The 12,106-nt window shown below is 33.6% G+C and overlaps 1 protein-coding gene across 1 annotated transcript; it reads left to right on the forward strand.

The window, feature by feature from the left end:
• Positions 1-4,100: 4,100 nt before the first annotated feature.
• Positions 4,101-7,807, forward strand: LOC145086591 (long-chain-alcohol oxidase FAO1-like). The gene is made up of 3 exons (XM_079024406.1): positions 4,101-4,368; positions 4,480-4,752; positions 5,923-7,807. Exons 1-3 carry the CDS (start codon positions 4,138-4,140, stop codon positions 7,642-7,644), a joined length of 2,226 nt encoding a protein of 741 aa, XP_078880532.1. The 5' UTR covers positions 4,101-4,137; the 3' UTR covers positions 7,645-7,807.
• The last annotated feature ends 4,299 nt before the right edge of the window (positions 7,808-12,106 follow it).

Below are 12,106 nucleotides of genomic sequence, written 5' to 3' on the forward strand. Positions count from 1 at the left end.
AGACTTTGGTCCCAACAAATAAAAAATCAAATGTAGCAAATCAAACTTTCATCTCCACTCATCCCCTGGAGCCACCATCGCCGCCCACAACCACCACCCGATGCCACCTTGTTGTTGTTTCTACCCGACTCCTACAGTGAGGTAGCCATCTCCGCTCCCTCCTTTCTCTACAACAACAAACACCTTGAACCCAAGTGGGTAGCAGCGGCAGGTGGCTCTGCCACCTCCTCCTCTTCTAATGGGTTCGTCCGACATCGCTCGTCAATGAAAGATGAAAGGCGGTCGAAGAAGTGGTGTGGGCTGAAAACGACAGTGGCAGTGAGTGGTGCTCACTCTGGCGACTCCCACTGCTTCTGTTAATTTCTTACGGTGAGGTCGACACATGAGAGACGAGGGGAGGAAGGAGTAAAGGTCGAGGATGTTTGGGGTTGTTGTATTTGACAAAATAAACACCATGGTGGTGGGTTTTTACCATGGCAACGGGGAGTGGAGGAGGAGCTGCTCCGGTGGCCGGCAGCCGTGGTTCTTGGTTGTAAGTGAAGAAAAAGGAAGGGGAAGGTTGGTCTGGAGAGAGAGAGGGAGAGAGAGAGAGAGAGAGAGAGAGACCTTTTATATATTTAATTATATTTATTTTTTCTTTTTTTTAAAAAATATGAGAAAACATCGTAAATGGTCCCTGGTGAAATGACGAAAATACCCTTCAGTTAACGGACAAATTTAACGGAGTTAGCAAAAAGGACCAAACATCAAAAGTTTTGAAAACACAAGGACCATTTATGAGGTTTTTAAACCACGGGGACTAAACTTCAGATTTTGAGTAACCACAGGGACCATTTATGATGTTTTTTCTATATATATATATATATATATATATATATATATATATATATATATATATATATATATATATATATATATATATATATATAAGTTCAATTGAGAAAATTAAATATGTTGAGAATTGGGGAATCATTCTCAGCCAGTCATTTATTTTTGCCGCAAAAGCCTCTATCGTACCAGCAGAAAACATAGTTTCATTAAACCATGTTAATCATTATCTTAATATATGTTTTTTTTTTTGTAAGTTTTTAAGGAGCTATTTTTCTCAAAAAATGATTTTATATATATCAAAATTCATAATTTTTTTCTCTATAAATAGACATCTATATTGATATAGTTTTAAGATAAATTAAATTTTTTTATTTTTTTATAGTTTCAGATATCATTATTCATAAGTGAATAAAAAGACATCAGATTTTTACTACAGTACATTCGTTATTAATTTATGAGTAACGAGGTCTGAAACTAAAAAAAAAATTATTTTATCTTAAAATTATACCAATATAGATGTCTATTTATAGAGAATAAAAAATTATGAATTTTGATATATTTATAATAATTTTTCGATAAAAATAACTTTTCAAAAAATTAAAAAAACAAAAAAAGGTATGTTTTTGTATATTAAGGTAATGATTAGCATAGTTTAAAGAAATATGTTTGGTTGGAAAACACATGTGTATCCGTTATCTATTTCCGCTGGTACGCCTAAGTGTTTTGCGACAAAATAAATGTGTGGCTAAAAATGATTCCCTGATTCTCAACATTTTTTTTCTCAATTGAACATTCCTATATATATATATATATATATATATATATATATATATATATATATATATATAGAGAGAGAGAGAGAGAGAGAGAGAGAAAGAGAGAGATAGGTTTAGGTATTCTAACTAAGTATTGTATTATTGTATGCATGATTATGGACCAATCAAAAATTAATAGAAAAAACAATAATTAAATAAATCAATAAGGGTAACTAGGTAATTTGATAAATAACTTCCAAAAATATTCCCTATAATTTTGCTAGTTACGTTGATTTTAACCTAATTCCCCCCTTTTTATATACGGCCTACGACTGATCTGATCGATCTTCATCACTGGTGTAGGATCAATCTTTATCACCAGTTAAACCATTCCAGTTCTCCAACCACGTAGCCATCGTTGATCGCAACTATTTCCCTGGCCAAGTTCACCTCCTTCGTCTTCAATCACCCTCTCGATCACTTCGTATCTCCATTTTCTTCTGTTCCCTTTTCATCTACATTTATGATATCAAAGATGCTAACAGGTAATCATCTCATTATGCTATAGCTTGGTTTAGTTGATGTTGTTTTGTCTAAGTTAATGAGTCATTACTCTTGATTTCTTTGTTGGATTTGATTAGGTCATGGAGGTTACTCGTTTCAGTCGATTTGAAAGAACCGATCACGAACTCTCAAAATATTTGGGACGATTTAATGTAAAACACAACAAAAAGGAAGAGAAAGTCGTAAGGCTTGATTTAAGGTATGATTTACTTACTAAACACATATTAAAAATCATCGATTAAGCTTTTTACTGCACCGTGTTGTTGTTTGGTTGACTCCTTGTACCTAAAATTGACCAGAATGATCATTTATTCACTAAAACCATTGTCCATTGATGATAATTTCTGGATTTATATCGAACTAGCAGTTGAGTTTTGGGTTGATGTTTTAGAATTTGTAACAAGGAATTAGTTCAAATCTGAGTTTCTGTGTAGTAGTAGTTCTTTATTTTTTACATATACATTGGTGTTGATAGAATTTCTTAGTACTATATGGTTTATTTATGTGTATATGATCTTCGTTGTTGGTTTAAAGAAGTAATTTTTAAGTAGCCTTCATGTCCTATTATCATACATATGTTATAATTATCTTACTTCCTACAGAAAAATGCAAATTATAAGCATGAGTGGATCCAACCTCTATCATGCATGGTGTGGACAGTGGACTTTCAACTTTTATTATCAGTGTTGTGATGATTTTTTATGTTCAAATTCTTGAAGAACACAAAAATAATTTATGAGTTCGTTATTTGTGTTACTTGATATTAACATGTAGTATGAGTTCTCTTAGAATTACTAAAATTTGTTTTATTTTTATCGTATAAAAGCATTCTCACATAGTTTTATTCTTATATAATTCAATTTCATGACAGTTATTCTCATAGAATGAATGAAGTACATGATGATTAATGACCCGAAGGTTGGATGAATGTGTATGGGATAGACATGAACAATCCTAAATGGTCACCGATCTTCCACAAAAATACACTACTCATTGTCATATTTTGTAAGATTAATCTATAATAGAATGATAAGAGTATATGTAATAGTATATTTCAATAGAATAATCTACATATCTATTTGTTTGTTATTAGGGAGTTTCATTATTATAGAATAAAATATAAAGTTTTTTTTTTATTTTTTTAAGGATGTAATAGAAAAAATTTAACTTGTATATAAAAATTTGTTTATTCTGCGAGAAGTAAGTGACTTTATTAGTTTATGGCTTGCATTTTCATAGAATATCATTATAAAAAGAATGCCATTATGACAGAATAAATCGAGTGTGATTAAAAAGTATGGTAGAATTATTGAAAGTGATTCTAAGCAACATTATTCTTTTAGAATGTATTAGTGTTGTTGTTAGATTTTAATGTTTTCTTTCCCATTTTGAAAGTTTTTTTTAGTTTTATTCTTTAACAATAAATGTAATTCTTAACAATTGTTACCCGTATTCTATAAGAAATAATTGATTGTTCAAGAATTTATTATTCTACAAGAAGTTTTTAAAGTCAGATCAAGAAATAGGTTCAAGAATATTTTTATTATTTATGGTTCAAGAATATTTTTATTTTTGAATATACTCATAAACATATTCTGTCAGAATATCTGAATTAAAAGAATTATAATTCGTAAAATCGAATTTTTAAAATTAATAAAATCTATGATTCCTTAAAAAATGCAATGTTCCTTTATTAAATCTATTAATTGACTAAATTACCCTTGTAATTAATTAAGATGTTATTTTTCAATTATATATTTAATTCAATAATGTATATTAATCGCTTTCTTAAAATAAATAAATTTGATTGGTTTATATTTATGTATATAATAACATAATAATTACTTTGAATATAATAACCTAATCTTATATATATATATATATATATATATATATATATATATATATATATATATATATATATATATATATATATATAAACACATGCAGGCATATCCATTACCATATTTAAAAAGAGAAAAGAGAGATGTATGATGGGAGTGCGAGTGAGTGTCACCCTCTGTTACAAGGTGGGAGAGATGAAGAGTACAAAAACGGAAGCTTTTCTTCATCAGAAATGGAGACTATTTCCAGCATATGTGAAGTTATCGTGCAGCCACTCCCTCTGAGTTCTCTTGATGTTCATGAGAACAAAGTTAAAGAATCTATTCAGTCGTTCTCTACAGCTTCTGGTTCTCAATACCCAATTCCTAATAAGGTATAATATCAAAAAGAAAAAAAAAAAAAAAACTCTTCTATATTCTCAATTCGAATTCTTTTTTTATTATTTCGAAGTGGAAATGAAAAAAAAATACGGAATTGGAAACAGGTAGCTCACATACTGGTAACGACCGCTTTTCTTGAAGAAATGATGGTGGTGAAATTGGTCACAACTCTTTTATCCACCAGGCTAGGCACCCTTTTACTTTCTGGGTTTCTTTGTATTTCTCATAAATGGCCATATATACACAAGTTCTCCGAAATCTCACTACATAAGAGGGAGAAGATTCTGCAGAAATGGTTCAAGAATGGGTATATATCGCCTATCAGACTCGGATTGTTGTTGATCAAGTCGATCTGCCTTTTGGTCTTCTTTTCTCAGGTGATCTCTTCTTCCTCTTTCTCTTTATTGGCCAGTTGTTCCCAAATAAAAAATAAATAAATAAATAAACAGTTCTGGATCATAATACTTGAAAACAGACGCTTGGTTCATATATTTTTTATGTAACCCAGTGTGAAACAAATAAGACCCACCTATTTGATAGGTCAAAATAAATAAATAAACAGTTGTTGTTTTTTTTTTTTTTTGTTATATATTTATAAGGTATTATAAAAATAAGCAACAGATACCTTTAACAGTTTTTATACTTACTCCAACCACCAGTACTTCCTATGTCTTCTGCAAAAATGTAAGTGGTCCAAGAGACATTATCAACATGCAAACATAGATATCAACGACCATTAGATCAACATTTCTGCAAAAAAGTACACAACGCCCAATGCAAACATAAATATTTAGTTCAAGAATCAAGATCTAGTTCGACATTTGATCTGACAGAGAACAAGTATGTAGCAGATAAATTAGGTAGACAAACCGCAATTCCAAAAAAGTAAAAAGAAAAAAAAAACCCCACTCTAGCTTGGAATAAAAATTCCCACAATGGCACTACTTGAGACATAAGATTTATTTATTTATTTATTTATTTTGTTAAGGATAAGGATGATGGCAATTTATGACACGACACGACAAAAATACATGATATAAAACGAAATTGGGACGAAACTAAAATTTGAATTCGTGTTCTTGTCGTGTTCGTGTTAGCTGTAAAAAACACGATGTCGTGTTGTATCATCTTTGTGTTCAAAATTCGACACGAAATCGACACGATTTAACAGTTCTTTATCGTGTTTTTCGTGTTTGTCGTATTTATTGTGTTATATTTCATAAAGTATTCATTAAATACACTAGTTTTTAGTATATGTTATATTTGTCGTGTCGTGTCGTGTTTGTCGTTTTTTAATTCGTTCGTTTTCGTGTTAATTAAAAAAAACACGACATCATGTCGTATCGTGTTCGTGTTATAAAAAACCTTGTCGTGTAAACACGAAACGATAACACAATTTGCTACCCCTAGATGCAAATGCAAAATAGGCAACGAAAAGACAGAAATATAAGTCCGATTATTTGATTAGTAACGAAATATTAGCAAACGCATATAATTATAATACAATGAAAGCAGCTGATATGATATTCTTGAAAAATGCCCAACAGGTCGGTGGGAAAACAAATAATCCTACATGGGAAGCCATCGGCTATCACGTAGACCTTAACGAAGAACAACCCAAAAGTAACCCAAAAGAGCGCCCTCTACAGAAAGGAATGGTGGAGCTTATGAATGAAAAGGGTCATACACTTGTGCAATCTCTCCGTAAGAAAGGCATGGATGTGAGAGAAGACCTTAAAGAAAAAATCTGCAGAATAAAATGTGACGTTGTAATAGTCGGCTCTGGTTGTGGTGGTGGTGTTGCAGCTGCCATACTTGCAAAATCCGGCAAGAAAGTTGTGGTTCTTGAAAAAGGAAACTACTTTTATAAGACAGATTATTCAAAACTCGAAGGACCTTCTCTTGATCAACTCTATGAATCAAAAGGAGTATTTCCAACCCTTCAAGGGAGTGTGATGATCCAGGCAGGAACTGGAGTTGGAGGTGGGTCAGCAATTAATTGGTCAGGTTGCATCAAGACACCACAATCTGTGCGAAAAGAATGGGCCGAAGATTACAACATTAAGTTATATGAGAGCAATGAGTATACTTCTGCAATGAACAAAGTGTGTGAAAGAATCGGTGTTACTGAAAGATGTGCAAAAGAAGGATTCCAAAATCAAGTTCTTCGTAAAGGGTGTGAGAATCTTGGTCTGAAAATCGATTTTATCCCACAGAACGCATCCGAGAATCATTACTGTGGTTCTTGTTGTTATGGTTGCAGATCAGGAGACAAAAAGGGAACCGATTCGACTTGGTTGGTTGATGCGGTGGATCATGGCGCTGTGATCATAACCGGATGTAAAGCCAAGAAATTTATTTTAGCAAGAAACCCAGATGGGACGAAAAGAAGACATAAATGTTTAGGAGTAATTGCTGAAGCTTTACATCAAGAAACCTATAAAACATTAATCATCGAAGCAAAGGTGACAATTTCTGCATGTGGGTCTCTTTTAACGCCACCTTTAATGAAATCTAGTGGTCTGAAAAACCCTAATATTGGCAAGAATCTTCACCTTCATCCTGTTGCAATGGCATGGGGATACTTTCCAGAGAATGAAACAGATCTAACAGGCACAAACTACGAAGGAGGGATACTGACATCCGTTCATAAACCGGGGTCAGATGAGAACTACATCTTGGAAGTAACTGCACTCGGACCTGGATCTTTCGCTGGTTTATGTCCATGGCTTTCTGGGCAAGACATAAAGGAAAGAATGTTGAGATACTCTCGAACAGCTCATGTGTTTTCATTGATAAGAGACAGTGGACCTGGGAAAGTGAAGTCAGCAGGAAGGATAAGTTTTAACTTCAGCAAATATGACAAAGAAAATATGAAGAAAGGGCTGAGGCAGGCATTAAGGGTGTTAATTGCAGCTGGGGCTGTTGAAGTGGGTACTCAAAGAAGCGATGGGCAGAAATTGAAATGCAAAGGGACAAGTAAAGAGGAGATCGAGGAGTTCTTGGAGACAGTAGATGCATTACCTGGTCCGATGTCAATGGTGGAACGATGGAGTCTATATTGTTCGGCTCATCAAATGGGGAGTTGCAGAATGGGGAAAAGTGAGAAGGAAGGTGCAGTGGATGAGAATGGGGAGAGCTGGGAAGCGGAGGGACTTTTTGTTTGTGATGCGAGTATTTTACCGACTGCTGTTGGTGTTAATCCCATGATTACCATCCAATCGACTGCTTATTGCCTTGCAGAAAGAATTGCAAATGGCTTTAGATAAAAAGTTGTATGAAGAATTCAAGTTTGATTATTGGAAGCTTATTATAGAAAATAATGGTTGTTATTTCAATGGTGTGTGAGCTTTATGTGTGTATAACATTACTTGGGTTGTAAACAAATGGATATTCTATCCTTAGCAAAGTAATAAATTTATCAATTCACTATTTATCATTCTAAAAAAGGAATTTTTTCTGCATTTCTAGTGTAGAGTTGTTGACCGCATCTCGTTTTATCCGCGTGATCCAAATGCTTAAAATCTTGGGTGTGAAGGCTATCACACTTTTGTCTATTCACTACAAGAATAGCAATCTTTAGTAGGTTGTAGCCGCCACTAAAGGTCTTTATTCTTTTTAGGAGATTAGTCCAATAAAAAGTTGTGTAGCTTTTATCAATTTTTTGAGAAAAAGACAAAATATCATTATTTCAAAAAGTTGTTTAACCCAAGTTCATGGATTACTTGCGTTACAAATGATATTCAAGTTCACCAACCAAAGATCTAGTAATTACTGGCCATAAGTGGTTGATTCATATTGAATTTATTATGCAATATAAAAGAAAACTCGATATGGTAATAAGGAACGCTAAGGCTATTCAAGTACTACCAGCAACGAGATTGCTCGTGGTCTAGGTGGCAATGACCACGTTCCGTGAACACCACCCCAATCCTCTTGTGGTGCTAATCTGGAGCCACAATCGTGGCCTCTCGTGCTTCCCACCACAAATTAAGTACCACGACCGGGTCTTTCTTATTCTCTCTTCCCCTTTTCTTCTCTCTTGTAGGTTACAGTCAACTACGACAATAATCACTATGAGGGGTATATTGACTTTGCTGTGGAAGAAAGATGGTGGGCGATGATGGTGAGGTGTACACACACTATGAGCCCTCTAGTGGTGTGTATACAAGAAGACCTAAGATCAATAGAAGAGATTCAAAATAAATAATATATTTTTAGATAAATTATCATTAACAAAAATAATAAATAAGTAATTTATTAATTATTAATTCAAATAATATAAAATAGTATATTTAATAATTAAATAGAAAAATAATTAAATTAAGGTGGAACTTGTTTTTTGTCGGCATATCTTCTTGGTCTATTTTGTCTGTCTCGCACATACATTAACATTCACAAATTGTTTTTTTAAAGAACGTTAACCTGAAATGAAATGATATGTTCACCTTGTTCTTGGCGTATATATGTAGAGCAGAGTCTTGTAACCACTTCAGACATTTTCTAGCCGCCTAAAACTTATAATTATTATAAAACTTAGATTTATTTTTTAAATTAAAAACTTAAATTTATTTTAACTTTATCTATGATAAATAATTTGAAAAACAATTATAGTACTTCAAGAAAAAATAATTTGACGACGTAACCATAACCTTTGTAACAAAATTTTAATAAATATTTTGTTACGATAATAGTCGTTAGAGTTTGTTATATTGGTATGATAACAATTCTAATATTGTCTAATATTTTTAAGCCAAATACTTTTAAAACAAATATTTAATGCAACACCATCGATTTTTCTTTGGAAAAAATATGTATGTTGAGTTTAACTAGTATAATTGAATAAAAGTGAAATGAAAATTTTGAGTGTTATCATTTTGAAATCAAAGTTTATTTCCATCTATTTTACGTGTTGTATTCTTTAATCCCTTATTACAATCATTAGGTATAACTTTGCAACCAAATCTTAGTGTTCTTATCAAATATATTCGTTCTTATAAAAAAATCATAAAAGTATAGAAAAGCTCTTTTATGTTTAAAAGCAAGTTTATTTGAATTTTTATTTTATTTTAGCAATCTGTAGACGTTAAAAAATAAGCATCCTTCTTCTTTCAGACTGCATACATTTGGTAACTTCCATTTTTAGGTATTATTGTTTTGAACTTTATTTATCTTAACCCTTGGTTTTTGGGATTTTTAGTGGCCACGGGGCGGTGGTGGTGATCCATCGCGGAGCAGCTACATCACTTAAGTTGCAGCGCAGTCATGGCTAGGCTGCGATACGGTGGTGGCTGGGGTTCAAAATCCTAAGTCTTGGGCCTTGGGCCCTATTTTAGGAAATAGATGCTTATAGTTTGTTCTATCTTCGGCCTTTATTTCCATAGATTGTCCATAGCAAACCCTAATCTCCATATCTTGAGTTAATAAGTTTTACAGCCTTGATTTGTGCATCTTGAAGATGAAGGAAGAGTGTTTGATGAAAGATGGTGTCATTCAAGCTAGAATTGGTAGAGTGAGCATATTTTGGATCTCTATAAGTCCTTAAGCTTGGATGTTCTTGTGTTCCTATGCTTAGATCTAGATTGCATTGCTAGTTTTGGTCCCTTTGTTGGTTATGTGATGGAGTTTAAGTAACTCCAGGTCCTTAAATATTTGCGAAGAACAAAACACATATTCCTGGTTCTTGGCGGCAGTGATACGTTAAGAGTGAGTGGTTATAGTGATGCTAGTTTTCAAATAGATTAGGACAACTTATGTTCGTAGTCTGGTTGTGTATTCTTACTGAATGGAGGAGAGGTTACTTGGAAAAGTTCTAAGCAAGACACAATGGCTGATTTCACATGTGAGTCTGAGTACATTGTAGTGAGTGAAGCATCAAAGCAAGCGGCATAGCTGAAGAACTTTATTAGAGATTTGGAGCCATTCCAACTATTCATGAGCCAATGGAACTTTTCTGTGATAATGAAGGTGCGGTTGCTTTGACAAAATAACCAAAGGATCATGGTAGATCCAAGCATATCAACAGAAAGTACCATTACATTCAACATTCGGTAGAACAATGACATCTTCTGGTGAAGAGAGTATCATCAGAAGATAATGTTGCAAATCCTTTCACAAAGGCTCTGAGCAGGGTCAAACACTACCAGCATACTAGGAGCATATGCCTCATATATGGTATTAGTTTTAGTAGTTATATGATATATTTGAAACTTATAACAAAGTAATTGTAATTGATTTGGTGAATGAATAATAGAGAATTATTTATCAGTATCGTACTACCTCACTCAATTATTGATTATTGTGTTTTTTTCCTGTTTACACTTCCTGCGTAATTTAAATTATTTAAACTTCTACAGTCAATCATACTTCTGGAAGTAAGTAGTGAATTGAGACTTTCATGAATTGATTGTAGATTGTTGATTGAGGTTAAGACATTGCAATTTGAATTGCGACAATATTCATGAGTACTTTGAAATTTGAGATTTTAAGTATTGGATAAACCCACAATTAGAGATTACTTCATGGATCTTGTCACAAGTAATTCTAAGACGATCATATATTCTATTCTTAAAACAGTGATATATGGTTCATTATTTACAAATTAGTTATGCATTGGCTTACTCAAACGCATCTCGTAACTGGATGTTATAAAGGATAATTCCATGTGTGATTTAATGTGTTAATTGTATCACTATGTAGTCAATGTAATTCGTTCCTTTTTCCCTAACAGGAAAAAACGATATCATTGGGCCCCTTGATGATTTGACGTTGACTATATAGTGATGGGCCCAGCCAGGACTAATTGATGTGTTCGATTTCAAGTCCAATCAGGTCTTTACAAATCGGGAAACATAATTTTAGACAATGAGATTGATTCATATCCATGTCTCGTGTTCATATGATATCTTGAAGAACGAAGGAATAGTTGATCACTTATCTTAGGGATAATGATCGATTTGAATCAGAGTTCGGCAATGTGTAACACCCGTTTATTTATTAGTTAAATAAATTAATTAATGAACGAATGGTAGCCTAAAATAAATAATTATATATGCAGGGTGTTGGGTTCGAGGAGTTAATTGCCACACTTTTAGAAGTCGGGGTTAAAAGCGTGAGTTTGGGACTCATTTTATAAATATTTATAAAGAGAGGGGCTCTGTAGTAATTAATTGAATTTAATTTAAAAGGAAATGAGGTAGAGGGGCTGATTATGTCATAATTGAGATATTGGGGGCTGTTTGATAATTTATGGGACATAAATTGTAAGGGATCTCCATGGTTTGGGTTAAAAGTGTAAAATATGGACTAAGTTTGAAAATAAATCTGGAAGCGAGGGGCTGTTTGTGTTACTATGGAGTGTAGTTTATGTGAACCGGATATTTAACCTCCAGGTTCCGTTCAACCCTAACCCTAGCATCATTCCTTCAGCCGTCATGCGTGACTTCCCATCTGCCACCCATTTCTTCGTCCGTTTTCCGATCATACGAATCCGGTGCCGCCACCCTTATTCCTCCTTACAATCGTTGCCTCCGTAATACCATAGCAAACCACCGGGACCGGTCGAACGAAGCAACAGTGGTTAGAGTTTGGCGAAACTGCCGTCGTTGTTAACCGCAAACCACCAGAAGCGTCGCTCCTTTGCCGCCGATAGACGTTGCTGCTGCCCGTCATCTGTCGTCGGGTGTACAGCTAGCCGCCGCCGCCCGACTCCCTCTCGTTCTCCTATATGTT

Source organism: Lactuca serriola, chromosome 2 (assembly GCF_051521515.1).
Source record: "Lactuca serriola cultivar US96UC23 chromosome 2, Lser_US96UC23_V15, whole genome shotgun sequence".
Lineage (NCBI taxonomy): Eukaryota > Viridiplantae > Streptophyta > Magnoliopsida > Asterales > Asteraceae > Lactuca > Lactuca serriola.